General features: G+C 46.0%; 3 protein-coding genes across 3 annotated transcripts; 1 reads left to right on the top strand and 2 right to left on the bottom strand.

The window, feature by feature from the left end:
• Positions 1 to 2627: 2627 nt before the first annotated feature.
• On the top strand, positions 2628 to 19136 carry maneal (mannosidase endo-alpha like). The gene is made up of 4 exons (XM_085378202.1): positions 2628 to 3132; positions 8152 to 8261; positions 17272 to 17348; positions 18500 to 19136. Exons 1-4 carry the CDS (start codon positions 2628 to 2630, stop codon positions 19134 to 19136), a joined length of 1329 nt encoding a protein of 442 aa, XP_085234328.1.
• On the bottom strand, positions 10948 to 13142 carry LOC146614095 (uncharacterized; the record flags this gene model as incomplete). Its single annotated transcript, XM_085377576.1, has 2 exons — positions 10948 to 11043; positions 12318 to 13142. Coding segments are annotated over 2 exons (921 nt in total), but the record flags the coding sequence as incomplete, so codon positions are not given.
• LOC146614094 (uncharacterized) lies at positions 14550 to 16501 on the bottom strand. The gene is made up of 2 exons (XM_085377570.1): positions 16464 to 16501; positions 14550 to 15654 (listed from the first exon to the last, which is right to left on the bottom strand). Exons 1-2 carry the CDS (start codon positions 16499 to 16501, stop codon positions 14550 to 14552), a joined length of 1143 nt encoding a protein of 380 aa, XP_085233696.1.
• Positions 19137 to 20594: the final 1458 nt, after the last annotated feature.

The following is a 20594-nucleotide window of genomic DNA, read 5'->3' as shown; positions in this document are numbered from 1 at the left end:
ATTCCCTCCAAGATACCACATTTATTTAAAATACTTAGTGACATGCTTTCATTCACAGATCACCAGGCTGCTGCTTTGCTGACAGGGAGAGCAGGATGAGGTCATTATACACTTGTGGCTGCTGTAATTTGTTTTTAATGGGTTTTAACTTGACAGCTTAGAGCCAAGTCACGTGTTCGTGTGTTTAGTCCTTATATGTTACTGCCTGTTAGGGATAGTGGAGATTAGGCAACAACTAACCATCTGTGTTTAGGAGAAAGCTCAGAAAACTAAAAGAAACCCTGGGCCTGAGCTCCAGGGACCATGGCACCGTTAATAAGCAGTCAGGTGTTTGTGGCCTGAAACGATTTGAAATTCTGAGCACTGCTCACACCTGCACCGAGCTCCAGTGTTAGCCACACTTAGCCGGGTCCAGATGTCAATCCTGGAGCTGACCTCTGGAGAAAGCTCGGACTGTGAGCCCCAGACACACGGCACTACACAAGCAACACTACAAACTGAGTACAGTATAACCTTTGTGTTAAGCAAAAATTGTGTTTTGGGAGTATTTTTAATCAGTCCTCACAAAGGTGTTTTCTATCCAAACGTAGCTCATATCTACAAACGTGCCAACACATCTACAGGCCACACTTCCTCTGGAGAAATGTCTTCTTATTGTAAAGAATCATTTGGCTCCACCTCCTGCTTCTGTCGCCCACTGGTCGCCCCCCATACACTAGTGATGGGATTTCCGGCTCTTTTTAGAGATCCGGCTCTTTCGGTTCGGCTCACTAAAAAGAGCCGGCTCTTTCGGCTCCGAACCGGCTCTTCAGGTTGTTTTGTTGCTTTAATTAATTTATTATTAACAATAATATAAAATTATGCACAAAAGGAATTACTAACGTAAAAACAAGTGGTTTTATTTATATATGTTTATATATAAATATATGCGGTGGCCCCTAGAGACAAAACACGTACAAACTCCAAAACACATTTCTAGCATGAACTGAACTTCCAAAGCAGAGCTACTAGATCACTTAAATTACACAATTGAAAGCATGTGTGTATTGTTTGTGTATTTATACACAGGCACTCATATATATATTCAAATAATTTAAAAAAAAGTTCATTTACCTGTTATTACCACACACCAAATCCGGTTGTTGGTACTTGCTGGCTTGTGTAGCCACAAGATAACAAAGGCTCAACACTGCGCCCAGCATCCTGGAGCACTTCTGTTGTCTTTTGTACGTGTTTTGAGTTTTTATGTGCTTCTGAGTTTTTATATGCTTCTGAGTTTTTACGTGCTTCGGAGTTTGTATGTGTTTTTACGTGTTTTGGAGTTTTTACGTGTTTTGGAGTTTGTACGTGTTTTTACGTGTTTTGGAGTTTGTACATGCTTCAGAGTTCATACGTGATTTGAAGTTTGTATGTGCTTTGTCTCTAGGGGCCACCGTAAATATACTTTTATTTATTCACTCCACATAAAATGTAATAAATAAATCATATAATACAAAAATCAACTATTCACATTTCAAGTTTTAACTATTTAAATTTTCAGCTTTTTCCTTTCACAAATTTAAAGTGAAAAGAACACAAAACACTGCAAACCACAACACAATTAAATATAAATTATAATATGAAAACTAAAAGAACATGCATATTCTCTGTCATATGGACCTGCATGAATAAACTTTCTCAATCCTTTATCATCTGCAACCGAAAATAGTTGTGGATGATTACTATACCTTTCTAATGTTGTTGTCCCTGCCTCTCTTTCTCTCTCTCTGGCTCTGTTCCTGTGCTACTGAGTGTAACTACCGCCCCTCCCCCCTCTGCCCAGCGTAAAGCACAAGGCTCGCGTGCAGAGTGAAGCGGAAAAAAAGTGCGAGAGAGAGGCTGAGAGAAAGAAAAAAAAAAAAACCCCACGTGACGGCTCGCGATAAGGAGCCGGCTCGCGTCGTTCACGTCAAAGAGCCGGCTCTAAGAGCCATTTCGTTCGCGAACGACCCATCACTACCATACACGTCTTTCCGGTCGGGCTTGATCTCGTCTCCGTGCTGCTAGTACTGAAGAAACAAACGCTCCATTCTGTCGTCTTTTATTTGTGTAGTCAAATAAAAGGTTCGTTTTTCTCTTTGATTGTTTTACGGTTTGGGGACAGAACCGGAGCACTTTCCCGTCTCTGACCGGAGGAGCAGCAGCAGGAGCTCGGCGGAGGAGAGAGAGGCAGGCGGAGAGCGCCGAGCATCGGCTGGATGCAATACAAAGGTAACGAGGCTTCTCTGTGAGCGGACTGCTTGTGTTGTCAGTGGAGACGGAGGAACGGTGTTTTTGCTACGGAGAGCAGAGGATGTGAATCGCCAGTGAGAGCGTGATGGCCGAGCAGGAGGCGCTCTGTTGCAGCAGCATCGAGCAAAATGTCCCCGGGTCCTGGTTTGAGGAGTGAAAGCAGAGTGGCTATCCTTCGTTCCGCAGACTCCATTACGCACCAGCTGCTGCTCCTAAATGCGTTCATTCCTGTTTCCGCTCTGTTCCCGTTCACGCTGTGAGAGGATGGCTGGCTGGCGTTGAGGAGAACCAGTGTCGGCCCCTCGCTGGCTTCTGGATCGCGTGTTCTTCCTGCGGCAGAACCACGGACAGCGACGATGACTCGGCTGCGCAGGAAAGCGCTGGTGGCGCTTTTCCTCTTCACGCTCTTCATTTTTGGGACCATGATGGGCCTGAGGACGCTGAAACCCAGCGACGGCTTTTCGGACCTGGCTCCTGGTATGGATTTCATCGGGGAGAGGTCAGAGAGGAGGCGGCTGGATGTGAAAGACGTGGTGGTTTCCCCAGGTCAGTTCCACATGAGCAGCAGCGACACGAAGGTGGTTTTCACCAGATCGGACCGGGAGTACAGCATATTCTACGACGTCCACATCTTCTACTACCTGTGGTACGGCTCTCCCAGCGTGGACAACAAGTACATCCACTGGGATCACGTGCTGGTGCCACACTGGGACCCAAAGATCGCAGCCAGCCATGCTCAAGGAAAGCACACGCCTCCGGATGACATTGCCTCGAGTTTCTACCCCGAGCTGGGACCCTACAGCTCGAGGGACCCGAAGGTGCTAGAGTCACACATGGCCCAGATAGAAGCGGCCGCAGCGGGTAAGCACTGTTGCAACATTGGCTCTGTGTGTATGTGACAGAGTCTCGGCTCTTTGAATGCTAAGTGCAACGAAGCATGTTCATGTTGAACTATCATAACTAAAAGTATCCAGATTAAATGTAAAATATAAAGTTTCCAGTGCTGTGAAGAGTAAAACAGTGTTGTCCTCTATTCACGGTGAACTAGAAGAATGCAGTTTCATTTACTATGCATGAATATGCACCATAACGCTGCTGATCAGGTTTATTCACGCGTATCTCGGTCCGTTTGGTCTGCAGCACTAGTCCTGTGGGGCTGTGGGAGTATGTTAGAGGGGCACCGTGTTCACAGGCTGCACTTTCTAAATAAAATGCCTCTTCCACATGGATGGATGAACACACTGACTCTATGCAAACATGCAAAACTTCAAGATAACAAGTTTGCTTAGAGATGGTGATAAAACACCAGTGTCTGATCAGGAGATTTACATGGTAAATATTGTTTCATCAATATTACAGAAAGTTCCCTCTAATTAAAATAAAAAAAGCAAACCAACATGTGTAAATTTGAGCATCTTCAGGCGAGCCTCCTGTATTTGCATCAGTGCCACAGTCTCTCACTTCCATCTGGTAAACCTTGTTTCACTCTCGCTGCTCTCCTTCTGTCACAAATCTCCACCGTCTTCATTTCTCTTGTGCACCGTGCGTTGCTTTGGATGGTTGACCCCAGGTTTGTAAACTTGTGATCATATCATATAAGTAAGGAACTGGAACAAACCCACAGCACCCGGGTCTGCCCAAGGACCCCAAGTAAAGCAAGCTTTACTTGGTCCTAAGGACCCCAAAGCGCTTTACACTATACACAATCACTACAGTGTATAGTGTATACAGTGGCTACACTACACTACAGTGTAGCCACAGCTACCCTGGGGCGCACTGACAGAGGCGAGGCTGCCGGACACTGGCGCTACCGGGCCCTCTGACCACCACCAGTAGGCAACGGGTGAAGCGTCTTGCCCAAGGACACAAGGACCGAGACTGTCCGAGCCGGGGCTCGAACCGGCAACCTTCCGATCACAAGACGAACTCCAAACTCTTGAGCCACGATCGCCCTTTATTACAACTCAAAGGTTGCAGTTCACAGCACACCCGCTGCAAGCTCAACACAACCAACAACCTGAACACAGGACCCAGTACAATATTTAAGGCTACGTCCACACTAGGGCTGCCACAAACGATTATTCTGATAGTCGACTAGTCACCGATTATTTTTGCGATTAGTCGACTAATCAGATCATCATCCACTGGACGTAAAACTACAGCTTATATAACTATCATTAGCTTACAGCTTTAAGCTTTTAAGGTGCTAACTAAAAATAAAGACAAGATGATAGTTTATTCAATTTTAATGAAATCTGCAGATTGTTTCGGTAAAGTTTAATAAACTCCTTGCTATCTAAACTATAACAGGACACCGGGGTATATTCTCCAGCATCTCACACTTCTGATAATCAGCTGTCTGCTTGACGTTTATTCAGCTGTGTAAAAACTATAACTTTAATCTCAGACAAACCGATTTACTCAGGAACAAATGAAATACTAAAAAAAAAAAAAAAAAAAGGCCAAACAACAACATTTTTAATTTATCTAAGTGACTCATATATATTTAACCTGAGTCGCGAAAGACGGCGGTGGGTTTGAAAACAATTTGCCGGGAGTCCGGTGTTCTCACGGCGCTAGTGACCTAGCCCCCGGCTAGCTATCGAGCTAGTGGGTAACAGACATCTCCGAAAACTGAGCCGATATTTGAGGTTTACACAGCTACATTCTCGCCTGAAAATATGTTAAACGTTTATTTTGTGACCCAGAAAGAATAATAAGAGTAATATTAAAACTAACTAGCTACCGCCATTGTTGGAAACTAAGCTGGGCCGCGCTATGAATTCTGGGACACAGCTGCTTCTTCTTCTTCGGGGTTTAACGGCAGCTGGAATCCTTGTACATGCAGTGCTGCCATCTTCTGTTTCAGTCCGTTATTACACTCTTAAATCCTGCTATTATTCCTGCGTCTTTTGCGATCTTACAAAGCTTCAAACGACACGTCGACTATTAAATCAGTCGTCGACGATTTTGATAGTCGACGTAATCGTGACTAGTCGACAAATCGTGGCAGCCCTAGTCCACACTAATGCGTTTTTAAACGAAAACACATCGTTTTCTCTCCGTTTTGGCCTCCCGAGACGCCGCTCTCGAAAACGCACACATTTCAAAACGGAGCTGCCCCGTCGCAGTGTGGACACACGAAAACGCAGACTTTCGAAAACGATGACGCATGTTGGTCATGTGATGCAGTCATGTGGCCAATTAAACAAAGATAGCGGAGTGCATTATACGGCAGTTGTTTTGATTGCTCTCAATTTTGACAGCCCTAAAAAAGATGAATATCAGTTTGTACGTGCTCCAGATAGCTTTTCTTTAATTCTCGCTCGTTTTTGCGCAGGACTGGAAAGTAAGCGTTTTGGGCCGACTGTGTGGATGCCAAACGTTTTCAGACGAAAACGCCGTTTTCAAATCTATCCGGGCTAGTGTGGACGTAGTCTAAGTCGGGGGGGCATGATTGCGGATACACGGAACCGCAATCCACGCCCGCCACATACCCCCATCGCCCGACTGAGGCCAGGGAGCCATCCGGCCAAACCTAATCCCCTCCCCCCGCGAGCGGGAGAGAGACCGTCGGCGTCCCCAGCTCCAGGTCCGGCGACAGGGGGGTGTGAGTTCAGGTGGTCGCCCGCGGCTCCAGCGGCGCTGGCGAAGCTGGTCCGGAGGTTGGTCGCATGGCAGGTGGTCGCGGCTCACAGGCGGCTGGGCTGACGTAGGATCAATTGGCGCGCTGGCCTCTGGTGGAGATGAGGCCGGTCTGGCCAGCATGCCGCCCTCAGACTTGGCGGGGCAGTCGCACGGCACGCCCTCCGGCCGACCAGGCTCCTCCTCTTCCGCTGCTCCCGGCTGGAGCAGCTAGTGGTGGGCGGATCCAAATATCGATTATACCAATGCCAAGTTGGCGGATCGATACTAGCCTGGTGAGATCGATTCTTTAAGTTCCGCTCTTGTTTGCGGTGCTGTCGTTTTGGCAAAGACGAAACAGCCAGCGACTCGCTGCACCTGTGTCAGCGCAGAGCAGGCACACTTTGCTCCCCTCCTACCTCTTGTGTTTAGATGGTGCGCTGTCACGTGACGTGCCTTAGACGCGTTGGGGGTTGTTAAGTTGTTTACATATTATTTATATTTTTATCAGCTCTTATTGTTGTTGAGAATTTTAATTGTAAATTTTGTATTATAGTTTCTCAACAGTGCTTGTTTAGATTTTTTAACTGGTTTGCGCAATTTATTGTAACATTTTTATTAAAAAAAGAAAAAGATAACTAAACCGCCACGGCAGACCCGATGGCATTTTCATGCTTCACAGCATCATTTATTCTTACAATGATCACACGGCTGTGTGGCACGGCTACAGTACATTCTGCTGCAGCTCTCCCGCTGCCAGCCGTACACATCACTATCAACAACAACACAAGCAGAGCACAGGTTTTAAGCCAGAGAGGCGTGATTGTAGACGCGGTGCAGGTGAGTCCATCTCACCTGCCCTGGCATCGCAGAGCAGCCACAATAATTTCTACTTTGTCCTAATTATGTCCTGGGTTTTAACTATTTAATAATGAAAAAGGAAACATCACAAAAAACACTTAAGGTCATAAAAATAAATTGAGATTTAGCAATTCAATGGCGTATCCACCTTATTTATTGAGTATCGGCGATACTGGCCCTTATGTACTTGATATGGGATCGATACCAAAATATGGAGTATCGCACACCACTAGGAGCAGCTCCTCCACCTCTGTCAGGTGCGGACCCTCACGCACCTCCTCTGCAAGCAGGCGCAAACCCTCGCGCAGCTCCTCCCCTTTCTCCTCCTCCTCAACCAGCAGGCACGGATCCTCACGCTCCGCCTCCTCTTCCTGCGACGGCTTGGCAGGTTCCTCCCGCGCTCTCCGTGCACTGACCTCCAACTCGGGCTGAGCAGTTGGGTAAGCTGTTGGTGGACCGGGGAGCAGGAACAGGCGCAGGCCCCAGCCGGGTACAAGCCGCTCCCACCCCAGGAGTGGGGATGGGTGCGGTGGCAGGTCCTGGCTGGTCGCAACCAGTGGGGGTGGCGGCCATGTTGGCCAGGACTGCATCTGAGCTGCCAGACTCGCGATCCTCTGCGTGCGGCGCTCAACCAGGTCCTCCAGTTCTTCCTGCCAGCACCACAACACTGCCGCCTGCTCCTGCTATGTTGCCACCATCTGGGTCAGCTCCTTCCCCGGCTGGCCCGCGGGTCTGCTGTGTCCCCGTCCTGGGTTTCAGCACCGCTGTAACAAACCCACAGCAGACCCGGGTGCATGTTCACGCTTGGCAGCATACTTTATTACAACTCAAGGTTGCCGTTCACGACACACACCGCCACCGCGGGGTGACTGCTTGCACACGGCCAACCACCGGACCAGCGGCGCCGGCACCTGAACTCACACCTCCCTGTTGCTGGACCAGGGGTGGGGACGCTGTCGCTCCGGGCCGATTTTCCCTCTCCCGCTCACGGAGGGAGGGGAGTAGGTTCGGCCGGATGGCTCCCTGGCCTCAGTTGGGCAATGGGGGTATGTGGCGGGGCATTGCCTGCAGTGCTGTGCAGGGAAGGCGGACGCACCTGCACGGCATCCGCAATCGTGCCCTGCCGACTTAAGTATTGCACCGGGTGCTGTGATAGTGGTTGTTGTTATGTTGAGCTGCAGCTCTGTGTGTGGATGTACAGCAACCGTCAAAGCATTAATAAAATATGCTGCAAACCATGAACGTGCACCCGGGTCTGCTGTGGGTTTGTTACAGGAGCACTGACTGGAAGTTCTGATATCGCCTGTTTTTCGCTTGTCTGAATCTCATTCACTACAGTGAGAGCTAACTGTACAGTCTTCATCCTCCTTTCCTTTTGCTTTGCTGTCTTTGAAGGAGTGCTGGTTTTGTCCTGGTATCCTCCAGGGGTGGGGGACGACCACGGGGAGCCCACAGAGGACCTCGTTCCTACCGTTATGGACGCTGCCCACAGGCACAGCATCAAGGTAACTGGTGAGACAACCGGTATGTTTTCCCCTTTCTGACGATTTACTGAATTTCTAGATGGCTTGCCAGTGTTTCCTGACTGTTAATGTTAAGAACAGTATTGATTTGAATCTCTTAAAAATCAGCTTTGTGGTCACACTTTGACTTTGTGATTATTTAGACATCATCAACCTGAAGAGCAGAAAGATAACACTTAATAAAAAGAATTGATGAACGTGTAGAGGGGTTAGAGTCTAGAAGACTTTAGAAGACTTTTAGAGTCTTTTAGAGTCTTCCAGATAAGTATCAAGGCTGAGGATACACTGTACAAGTCCTGTATCTATAATGTGATTTATATCATGCTTTATAAATATGGAGGCACAGAATAATGACAAACATGCTAAAAGTAAGAGTACTTACATACTCTAAGTATTTACGTAGTTGCATATACGTACACAGATATACGTATATGCAGCTGAGAAGGTTTAGAAACACATTTCAGTGTCTGTAGGTGCAGAAATATTGGACGTGGTCAGAGTGACAGATTATTTTAAAAGGTTTTCTTTTTGTACCCAAACATTAATGGCCCGCATTCTGTCACTCGCCAAAGAGCCAAAAGCAACTCCGGTTACCTTGAACATAGAACAGGTGTTACACATTGAATATACTGAAATACTCGAATACCTCAAACTAGTATCTGCAGAAACGCAGTGTGAGTGAAGAATTCAGCTGTGACATTGATTTTGTTGATTAGGTATTTCCAGTGTTGGGAAGGTTACTTTTAAAATGTAGTAGTAGTATTTATTTATTGTCATTGTCAAGAACAATGAAATTGCGTTTGGGGCTTCCATACAACCCAAAAAAAGAAGAAAATAATAAATACCCCTTAAAACCCAAGTGTACATATTTATTATTATTATTATTATACTCCAATGCAATAAGACAATCCTTAGCAATAATGTTCGTAGAAATTCAGACAAAGACCTGAGAAACATGACAAAATACAACAATGCAACCCATTCAATATTATTGTACTGTGAGATATGATATCAGATATGATAGTTATCTATTTAAGAAAGAGGGAGGGGGAAGAGAATAAAGATATGATGTACTCCACTACAGATTACAGATTACATGCCCCAAAATGTATTCTGTAACGTACTCTGTTACGTTACTCAATGAGAGTAACTGATTCTGAATAATTTGGATTACTTAATATATTATCATGCTTTTTACAGCTACATGAATGTACTGTTGCTGTGATTTATTACTATTACTGAAGGTTACTCGCCATTTTTGCAGTGATCTCGTATAGAAATCAGGTCCGCGGCTCCGAGCCGTAGTAAAGGGGCCTCTGACTAATACGTCGGGTTCGTGTCGGCTCGTAGCCGAAAACTAGCTTCACTTTGTTGTCTGGGTCAACTTTGCTAGTGAGAGACAGAGAGAGGCGTTGAAAGGCTGCTCATACGGAGCTTATTGTTTCAGAGGAAACAGGAACACGGCGTACAGTCGAGTCTTAACAGCTTACTCACAGCTGGGCTTCACTGCCCATCAGGCTACACTCTTCAGGGCGATGCCTGTAACACTCTGCCTGTTGCCTTCATATTAAATCATTTTTGGATAATTATTTTAAAAAATGTTTCTTCACGTCATTATGCGGCCGCGAGTAGAGGTGACGTGGGCCTGAGACTGAGGCACAGACATTAGAGCCTCTTAATGTGTGTTTGTTTGGGTTTCCACCAGCGTGGAAACCAAAAACAGAGAGGACATAGCCGAACATATGAAACAGGAGAAGACCGCTGTGTAATCCATTTATTTCAGCAAAGTAACTGTATTCTGAATACCACCTTTTTAAACGGTAACTGTAACTGAATACAGTTACTCATATTTTGTATTTTAAATACGTAACGGCGGTACATGTACTCTGTTACTCCCCAACACTGTGTATTTCACTGTGAACGTGTCACTGCATATACTGCTCTTAGACGCTCGCACACTGGGGGATGAGCCTGCTGTGCTAACAGAGAATTACAAAGTAAAATTCACTTGTGTATTCATTGATCATATATATTATAACATGCTGTTGAAGATCTTTGAGGTATTCCTACACAAAGCATATATGTGAACCACTGTGAACTGCTTTGTGTTTGCTAGGTTTGCCTCAGTGTGCTCGTCAGTTTTCCCTCCGTCTGTTCTTGAAAGTCCAGTTTTTCAGCGTTCACTCCACAAACAGTAGCTTGCAGGTAAACCGTGTGTGAAAAGCATGTTTTCTGCAGTCAGAGGGCCTAGTTAGGTTCTCCCTCCCAACACAGGCGGAGTGTCATCAGGTTTTATTGTGGCCATGGCTTTTACGTGACCCACAATTGAGATTTAACAAAATATAGTCTTTATTCATTTCAGAGTTTGGCGCCTATGTTCACCCATAATAACCTGTAAAATCTATCCGAGACTACAAATTTACAGCTTTTATTGAAAATTAATTTATTGCACTGTACGAAGAGTTAGTCCTTTATTTGTTTGTTTGTTTTGGTTTTTTGTGCAAACGACATATAAAAAACATGTATATAATTTTGTCCTTTCGAGGCTTTCTAATATTGACTGCTGCCTGTCCATAATTTAAAGACTACTGAACATTGTATTGGTGATTATAGCTTGCAGTCAGTAGCATTTATTTATTAGCAAAATGAAGAGTCCGTCCTCCTTTTCTCAGGAGTTACTGTCAGCGATGTAGACCTCCTCATCCAAAGTGTGCCACAATGTTCCAGCAGCAAGCAGCCAGTGCTGGCAGTGAGAAGCATTACACTGCAACAGTATTAGACAACATCAGTCAAATGAAAGCACAAAATGAGCCGTTTCACTTGAACTTTGCTTTTACACTTTAACAGAAATAAGAACTACAGCCTAACCTTTAACTGCATCGGCTGCTTAAAGCCCTCCTTCGCCATCATTACCATTTACAGTCCAGCTGTCATACGAGTTTAATGAGCGAGTGCTCATTTTCATTTGTTGACTTTTCGGCAAACATCACCAGATGCTTGTATCTCCTCCTTGCGTGTCATCATAGCAAGGTTGTCCTCAGCTGTGTCTTTTTGCCTCAGGTCTGTTGTGTCCACCTTTAGCAGCTTTCTTGCAAAGCATTGTGCTGGAGGTCACTGAAGGAGCTTCCTCTTTACTGCGCTGCCATCAGAGGCTGGCATTCACCTCTCAGACATGTCTCAGCTTTTCTCTTTCTCAGCTCCAACTGAAACAAGGTCAGAGCTCCTTTAGCACTAGCGGCTGTCAGATACCATAAAGCCATTAAATGTTGAAGGTGCTCGAGACAGCAGTGGCAAAATGAGCAGAGCCCCGTGTGGAGGACAGAAAAGCTTTCTCTTGGTCTACTTTTCATGCTTCCTTATATGGAAGTCTTAGTTTGAGAACTGGGTCTCTTTGTGAGTGTTAGTCAGACTTACACAACAGTGTGTATCTCACAGCTGACCTGAGCACTAATGCTTTCATGATTCAGTGCTCCAGAGCTGCTGCTAACAAAATACAAGTTTATCTGTGTTTGCTTTCTCTGCACATGTCATATGCATATGTTTGGGAGCTGCTTGTCCTGTGATGCAATGAAAAAGACGCAGCAGGAAACTGTCTGCCCCTCTGCCACTATATGAACGTGTCACAGAAATGACATTTTACAGACACAGGATCCCCTCCAGTGTTACACAATCTAACTAACCTCCTAACTATTGAGCTGGGTGCTATGTTGCTAAATAAAGTGCTGGCATTGACACTGTCTGGAAACTGGAACGGCAAAATAAAGGCTGTACTGACAAACAGTCTACAGCTGCTTTTCATGAAGCTTTAAGGCTCAATAAGCAAAATGGCCTTGTGCAGAATATAGGATGCTTTAGGTGATCAGCACCCAAGTTAGACTCCATCCCCTGAGCTGGGCCTTTATGTGTAGAATGTTCTCCCTGTGTCTGTGTGGGTTCTCTTCAGGTACTCCGGAGAGAACCCACATGCAGTTAGTGGGGTTTGGTTCATTAGTGATTGTGGTGTGAATGTGGTAGATGGGAAAGTTTCCATCCCCTCACGGCACTGAATTGGATAAGCGGAGGATGGATGGGTGGATGCATGGACGGAGGGAGGGATGATGAATGAATAGAACATGGATGTAGGGAGGGAGGGATGATGGAGGGAGGATGGATGGATGGACGGAGGGATGATGGATAGATGGATGGAGGGAGGGATGATGGAGGGAGGGATGGATGGAGGGATGATGGATGAATAGAAGATGGATGGAGGGATGATGGATGGGTGGATGCATGGATGGATGGAGGGATGATGGATGGATGGACGGAGGGATGATGGACGGATGGATGGAGAGAGGGATGATGGACGGAGGATGGATGGACGGATGGATGGAGGGAAGGATGATGGATGAATAGAAGATGGATGGATGGAGGGATGATGGATGGATGGACGGAGGGATGATGGAGGGAGGATGGATGGATGGACGGAGGGATGATGGAGGTCGGATGGATGGATGGACGGAAGGATGGAGGGAGGATGGACGGATGGATGGAGGGATGATGGATGAATAGAAGATGGATGGATGGATAGAGGGAGGGATGATGGATTGATGGATGGACGGATGGATGATGGATGGATGGATGGAAGGGTGGATGGATGGAGGGAGGGATGATGGAGGGAGGATGGATGGATGGACGGATGGATGGAGGGATGATGGATGAATAGAAGATGGATGGATGGATAGAGGGAGGGATGATGGATCGATGGATGGACGGATGGATGATGGATGGATGGATGGAAGGGTGGATGGATGGAGGGAGGGATGATGGAGGGAGGATGGATGGATGGACGGATGGATGGAGGGATGATGGATGAATAGAAGATGGATGGATGGATAGAGGGAGGGATGATGGATCGATGGATGGACGGATGGATGATGGATGGATGGATGGAAGGGTGGATGGATGGAGGGAGGGATGATGGAGGGAGGATGGATGGATGGACGGATGGATGGAGGGATGATGGATGAATAGAAGATGGATGGATGGATAGAGGGAGGGATGATGGATCGATGGATGGACGGATGGATGGATGGATGGAAGGGTGGATGGATGGAGGGAGGATGGATGGATGGACGGAGGGATGATGGATGAATAGAAGATGGATGGATGGAGGGATGATGGATGGATGACGGAGGGATGATGGACGGATGGATGGAAGAAGGGATGATGGAGGGAGGATGGATGGATGGACGGGTGGATGGAGGGAGGGAGGGATGATGGATGGATGGACGGATGGATGGCGGGATGATGGATGAATAGAAGATGGATGGATGGACGGGTGGATGGAGGGATGATGGATGAATAGAAGATGGATGGACAGATGGATGATGAATATGTCTCTGTCTACAATGTGCCGTCTCTCAAGACAGTCAAAACCCTTTAACTGGAACTTGATCAGTCAGGCTAGAATCAAAAGTACTGATGTCATCAGGACATTTCCACACTGAGCCAACACCTCTCTGTTACAGAGCTGAGGACGCCTTTGTGCCCAATATCTAGAATAAATATCTACATTTAACCTACAATGACAAAACCAACTCAAAGTGCTCTGACTAAATCGAGTTTGTGCGATTGTCTCTACATTGTGACTGATGAGACTACAAACCATTATACACATTTAACAATTAAATGATCTGACAAACACATTTGTTTCATTTTCTGCTCATTTTATTTCCAAATTAAGAAGCAAATTATGTGAGTAATTTAGAGTGTCCGATCAAAGTGCATGTCTGCACTGTGAGAGGCCCCACAGAGCCGCTGCTGTTACAACCCTCCTTTCAAAATCCGTATATGATGGAGTCAGATTTGCAACCCTGTCCTTTGGTCTGACTGTCTACTCAATACTGCAAGGCCTTTAAAGACCCTGCAGTTTGGGGACAAAGCCCTGACAATCAGACCACCCCCTCTGAGCAAGCACAAGGCGACGGTGGGAAGGAAAAACTCCCTTTAACAGGAAGAAACCTCTGGCAGAACCGGGCTCGATGAGGGGAGGTCTTCTGCCGCAACCTGTGTTAAATAACAGCGTTTGTTACAAACACTGAAACGGCTGCAAATGTTCTGAAAAGAGGATTGTAACTGTTGTAACATTATGAAGGTACCTGAAGGTGGATTCTGTTCATGTGGATGTAGCGTTCACAGCGTTTTCTCCCGCTGTGAACGCTACGTCCACATGAACAGAATCCACCTCTTGGGACTGACTTACCTGGATCCATTGAGTAATTATGAAGATAATCACTCTGTTTCTGACTCGCTGCTCATGCAGCAACTGAACAGCCTCCTCAAAGATCTACAAAAAGAAGCGAGGGCCCTAACGACACAGTTTCTCGGCCTGTCTTTCTGGGAACCTGTGGATCCATTTTGTGCGTTGTCCTCACTGGCAGATTGTTGCGTTTTGTTCTCACTGGCTGGAGAAACGCTTTTGTTACTTTCTAAACGTCTCAGCGCGTGACCGGAGCCGCTCGATGCTTTTAGCTCTGCTTTTAATAGCTCCACAACGGCTGCTACAAAAGTCGCGTCACCCTTTTCCATCACAAACTGAAGCACGTATTTGGATCCAAATATGCGACACAGGTCTTTGTACATTATGATGTACAAGTTTTTTACAGTTTTTAGAGGAGTCAAGTCTCCCCCAATCTTCTCTCTTATATCAGTCACTATCTGCTGAAAATTCAGCTTTACAGCAGTTGTTTGTGTTTTCTCAGAAACGTGAGCGACTAAATTTGCAAGACACAATATGAGAAAGGTATCGGTCTCTGCGGGCGCAGGAAGCGCCCCAGACGAGCACTGCGGGGCGTCGCTACATTTTTCTTCACTCTCTGAACTCTCACGGTCAAGATTTTGGACATCAGTGATTTGAAATGCATCACTGTTGCCCTCGCTACCCACATCTCCCTCACCTACACAAGCTGGAGTCCGTGTGCTTTTAAAAGTCTCTGCAGACTCTGGTTTAAAGTCGTCATCTTCCTCAGAGTTTGGCGAGTCAACAATGCTGTAGCTGCGACTCTCACCATCTACAAAAGGGGGAGCTAAGGTCTTTGTAAAGTCCTTTAAAATGTTCGCTACACTGTGAACCATCCCAACAAAGTTTGTTGGGGATGTGGATCTATCTGATTGCAAGGACGTGGACCCTGTGATACGACTCAGGGCTGAGTTTACGTTCTTTGCAATCGACACTGAAAATAAAGTCAGTAGTTTGTCTGAGTCACAAGACCGCCGTTGCCCAAAACCCAAGACCCAACCGAAGCAGTAATGAAAGATGTTTCTGAGGCTGGCCTGAATATCATCCTCTGTCACCCTGCAGTCACTGCACCCATCAAGCAGAGGTTCAGCCTTCATCCTGAAAAGGGAGAGAAGAGAAACGTAGTCATTTTCCCACACTATCACTGTTTTGTGTGATAATCACTGGGTTTTTCAACAGGACAATGCTGCAGTACACAATGCCCACAGGACGAGGGACTACTTGCAGGAGAATAACATCACTGTTTGGGACCATCCTGCATGTTCCTCTGATCTGTATATTTTTATATATTTTATTTATTGTTTACTCTATTTAATTTGTAAAATATGTGTACACACACACACACACACACACGTAGAAAAATATTTAGTATACACATCCAGAAATGCATATACTATTATATATTGTACATATATTTATTAGTTTCAGATGTAGCCATTCTTGTATTTTGCTTGTTTACATTATTGTATTTGCACAACTCTGTTGCTTGTGTGTCTCTGCACAAGCTGATGTGAGCAAACAAAGCCCTTTGCACAGTGAATACAGTCTTGCCTCGCTGGCATCATTTCTAACCAGTCAAGATTGTTGACAAGCTGAGCTTGAGCGCCAAACGCTACCACGTTGCTATGGAAACTGTTTATAAAGACCTTGAAGCCTCTTTTTAAAAGATGGAGTGGGCGGCGAGCGTTGGCTGTTCACGGCTCGACAGCTCTCTCCCTGCTTCGCTGTTTGAGACCTGCAGCAAAACAAGCGTAGCACAGTTGTTTCAGGCTGACAGAGAGCATCCATCAGTCAGCTCACACTCCTGCCACAGAACAAAACACCCTGCTGTCTGTGAAGGCATGAAGTTATACCACTATGGTGGAGAGGTACATACTCTGTTTAGGTTATAGCTGTTACTCAGTCACCTGATTGTGTTGGCAGACGTGGTGACGGTCCAGGCCATGTCTGCTGCTCCTCCCTCTCTGTCCCAGCATGCTCAGCATGCAGCCAGAGAAACTTGGGCTCTGCCTGCTGTTCTCTATCCTTCTGTCTCTACAACAGAGGAAACACTCCCCTGCTTTTCTTTCTGTGTGTTTATCAGCAGGTAATGTTCTGCATGAATGAAAGCATGCTCAGACTTTGTTCTGCCAGCTTTCTTCACTGTGTCCACCTCACGTTTCCTGAGCTCAACACATGTGGTGACACATTAGTGTAAAACAGCTGGTTCAGAATAATCACTGTAGTCGTGTCTTTGTGAAACCAAAGCAGTTTTGTAAGAAGGATAAATGTATCAGGCATGTTTCCAACATTTTACTAATAACTTACCCACTGACTTAAACTCAAACTACACTTCCTCTGTTTATCAGCAGCTCTTTGCAGCTACTTGTTACTGTTCAAAGCACATCTTTCATGGTTCATCAAACACAGCACAGCTACAGTTACAATGTTTCAAACAAGGACAGCAGACAGCATTGGCATGATGTTAAATAGTTTGGTAATTAGGCAAACACACGTTTAAGATGTGGTATCTGCAGAGAGGGTACGCAGTGACAGCAGAGATGCTGCAGCTCGCTGCCATGATTACAGGTACTAACTCAGTCTTTCCTCTTTTCTGGCAGTTCATAAGAAACAGAAAAGAAACACTTTCACCTCTTTAACTATTCTTTCCCAGGTCTTTGTGGATTCAGGTGCTGCTTTTCAGTAACGTCTGTATTGTCATGTGTTCATGCACAGGTGGCTTTTCACATACAGCCATACAAGGGCCGGACGGACCAGAGCATGTATGACAACATCAAATACATTATTGACAAGTAAGCTGTTTTTCTGTGAGTCCCATTACCTCTGAATGATCAAGCTGTCTGTGTCAGTTGGTGCTAACATTAAAAGCCCACACATGTGATGGAACATGAACCCTGATAGATGAGGAACAAGTCATTAAATATAAATGCCCAGACTGTGCAGGTTTCAGCAGGTTTCTGCTCCTTCAACTGATTAAAAATGACTGAAACAAACCTTTGTTCTGCGGTTTCATAGTACTGCAGTGTTTGCAGAAGTCAAGCATCATAGAAAGTCGTTTTTAAAGTGCAATATTATAAGATCATTGGTACAAATCCTTTACTTTTGATTTCCCAAAAATATTGGCACCGATATTTGTGTGAAAACCGCTGCGATGACCATCTGCATATTAGGACACAAACTCGAGTCAGTAAAGCTCATGATGTGTTAGACTCCAACATGTTAAACACACCATGAAAAAAGTGTAGGCATCAGACGCAGACCCGTCCGCACGTTCATGCTTTGCAGCATCTACCTCTTTATTCACAGTTGTTGTTACGAACACGGCTGCAGCTTTTCAGCTCGCACACAAACATACACATGAACAACGACAATATTAAACAGTCAGCACAGAGGCGTGCTGACTGACTTTTGAGGCGTGATTGCAGATGCCGTGCAAGTCGCGGTGCCGCCGACACCCCTGCAGCGGCACCGCAGACCACACCCCGCCACAACAAGGTTTGGACAAAATAGGCGTCTAGGCTGGTGTACTGACCCTGGATCAGCTGACCAGAGGACCCATGAAGTGTCTGATTTCCTGTCCTGTTTATATGTTAGACAGCTCACATATATTTGCAAAGTGAACCAGAAAGACGCTTCAGAAACATGCTGTGATTCGTTCATTTGGTGGCACCGCCCTCCTTATAAATCACATCAACCGCCCCTCCCTGAGCCTGGTTCTGCCGGAGGTTTCTTCCTGTTAAAAGGGAGTTTTTCCTTCCCACTGTCGCCAAAGTGCTGCTCACAGGGGGTCATATGATTGTTGGGCTTTTCTCTGTATGTATTATTCTAGGATCTACCTTTCAGTATAAAGAACCTTGAGGCGAGTGTAGTTGTGATTTGGCGCTGCATCAATCAGATTGAATTGAACTGAATACAGCAGCTTAACACGTCTCATTTTTCTCAGGTATGGAAAACATGGCGCCTTCTACAAATTCAAGTCGAGCACCGGGCGAGTACTGCCTCTGTTTTACATCTACGACTCCTACCTGACACCGCCCGAGTCCTGGGCAGAACTTCTGACAGCTAAAGGCTCCCGCAGCGTTAGAGGCACGCCTTACGATGGGATTTTTGTTGCACTCATTGTCGAGGAACGTCACAAATACGACATCCTAGCCAGCGGCTTTGACGGCATGTACACGTACTTTGCCTCGAACGGCTTCTCGTTTGGCTCGTCTCACCAGAACTGGAAGGCCATCAAGGCGTTCTGTGACGCAAACAATTTGCTGTTCATCCCAAGCGTTGGTCCCGGGTACGTGGATACTGCCGTTCGACCGTGGAACAACCATAACACCAGGAACCGTGTTAACGGACGTTACTATGAGACGTCCCTGCAGGCAGCTTTGTCTGTCCGTCCAGAAATCGTCACCATTACGTCCTTCAACCAGTGGCACGAAGGCACACAAATAGAGAAGGCTACGCCCAAGAAAACTGTGACCCGTTTGTATCTAGATTATCAGCCTAACCAACCAGACCACTACTTGGAGCTAACACGCCAGTGGGCAGAGAACTTCAACAAAGAGAAGGACAAGTGGCTGATGTGAGCGTCAGCTGAGTGGACGGTCTGAGCATCGCTACAACATGATGTTGAGCTCGCTGCCACACCTCTGTGTTCCTCCACACAAAGTTTCCGCTCAGCGCTCTCTTCCTGTTTCGACTGCCTGTCATTTTTGTACATGTTAATAATGACATGCACATGTTGATGCTTCAGGGTCACAGTGATAAACAGCTAACACTGGTTTTGTGAGTAGTGTGGTTCTGACTACTAAACCCATGTGGATGTGTACAGTAACTCTACTACTCTGTGAGGTTTATGTTGTATTATCCAATGCTCCAGACTGTTCTTTCCTGTCTTTCCATGGTGACAAATTAAACTGTGTGTCTGTTTACAGTTGGACAATCAGTTGCTGATGTGAAAAAGGTCTTAGGCTGCGTTCACACTGCAGGGGAAAGCGCATCAAATCCGACTTCTTTGACCCTCTGCGACCATCTATCCCATCATGGTGTGACGGTGTGAACGGCACAAATCCGATATCTTCAAATCCGATCTGGGTCACTTTGGTATGTGGTGCTGAATCCGATACATATCCGATGTTTTAGAAAGCGACTGCTGTTTGACGGTCACGTCGCATTAAATCCGTCTTTTACGTCACCGACACAAGACAGACGCCGACTATCAGCGCCCGACATGGTGAACGCTTCTATCCAGGGAAACTGCTGGGAAGACAGCGTTGGAGAAACGTGAACATTTTCTTTGTACTGTATAATCTGCAGATTCTGACAGAAATCTGCAGCTAGAAGCAGCGCTCCTCTGAAACAGCAGTAAGGATCATTATTAGGACAAATGTAAATAACAAAACTTTATAACTTAAAGCAAAACTGGGAAACGTGAAGTCTGAAGTCTTTACATTAAGGCCATCAGTCACACATCCTGTTGCTCTGGGTCTAAACAGAGCGTCGTGTGTGACGTCTTCTTTTGTGCACGCGGCCGCTCTGAGCGTTCACACTAGAGCGCGTTTGCTGTCGCATTTTATTTGTCGTGTGAACGAGCAGACAAAAAAATCAGATTTGAGCATCAAGACCTGCAGAGTGAACGTAGCCTAAGAAAGATGTGACGTGAATAAGATGCTCAGTCCAGATGTTTTTTTAAATCACCTAATTTCTTACTAAATTGACTAAAGACACATGAAACCAGAAACTCTTTGTGACAGGGAAGAATCAGTGAGCTTTGAGCTTTTGGTTGTCAGAGACCAAAAGTTATCCAGAGCGTGCAACACCCCAAACTCTTGGTGAGCACATGCGATCATCGGCTGATTGCACTCACTGGTTGTCTTGTGGTTGTCAGTGTGTCTCCAAATAACTGCCATCTAAAATATAAATGCAGATAGACTGCAAGCACATTGCAATCAACCCGAGTTCACTGCAAATGCAACACAGCTTTACATTAGGGATTTGCACAGACCTGGTGTCAGTGTTCAAAGCGACAGCATCATGGCTTTGCT

This window comes from Diplotaxodon limnothrissa, linkage group LG18 (assembly GCF_057381915.1).
Source record: "Diplotaxodon limnothrissa isolate DT_005_m linkage group LG18, D_limnothrissa_male_GT1.1, whole genome shotgun sequence".
Lineage (NCBI taxonomy): Eukaryota > Metazoa > Chordata > Actinopteri > Cichliformes > Cichlidae > Diplotaxodon > Diplotaxodon limnothrissa.
This window is presented reverse-complemented; position numbering and strand designations above follow the sequence as displayed.

Coding starts and splice junctions, on each gene's coding strand:
- LOC146614094 (XM_085377570.1), bottom strand. CDS start 16,501: ATGGCCTGGACCGTCACCACGTCTGCCAACACAATCAG. Junction 15,655..16,463: donor ACGTCTGCCAACACAATCAG/GTGACTGAGTAA, acceptor CTCCCTTTTCAG/GATGAAGGCTGAACCTCTGC.
- maneal (XM_085378202.1), top strand. CDS start 2,628: ATGACTCGGCTGCGCAGGAAAGCGCTGGTGGCGCTTTTCCTCTTCACG. Junction 3,133..8,151: donor GATAGAAGCGGCCGCAGCGG/GTAAGCACTGTT, acceptor CTGTCTTTGAAG/GAGTGCTGGTTTTGTCCTGG. Junction 8,262..17,271: donor CCCACAGGCACAGCATCAAG/GTAACTGGTGAG, acceptor GTTCATGCACAG/GTGGCTTTTCACATACAGCC.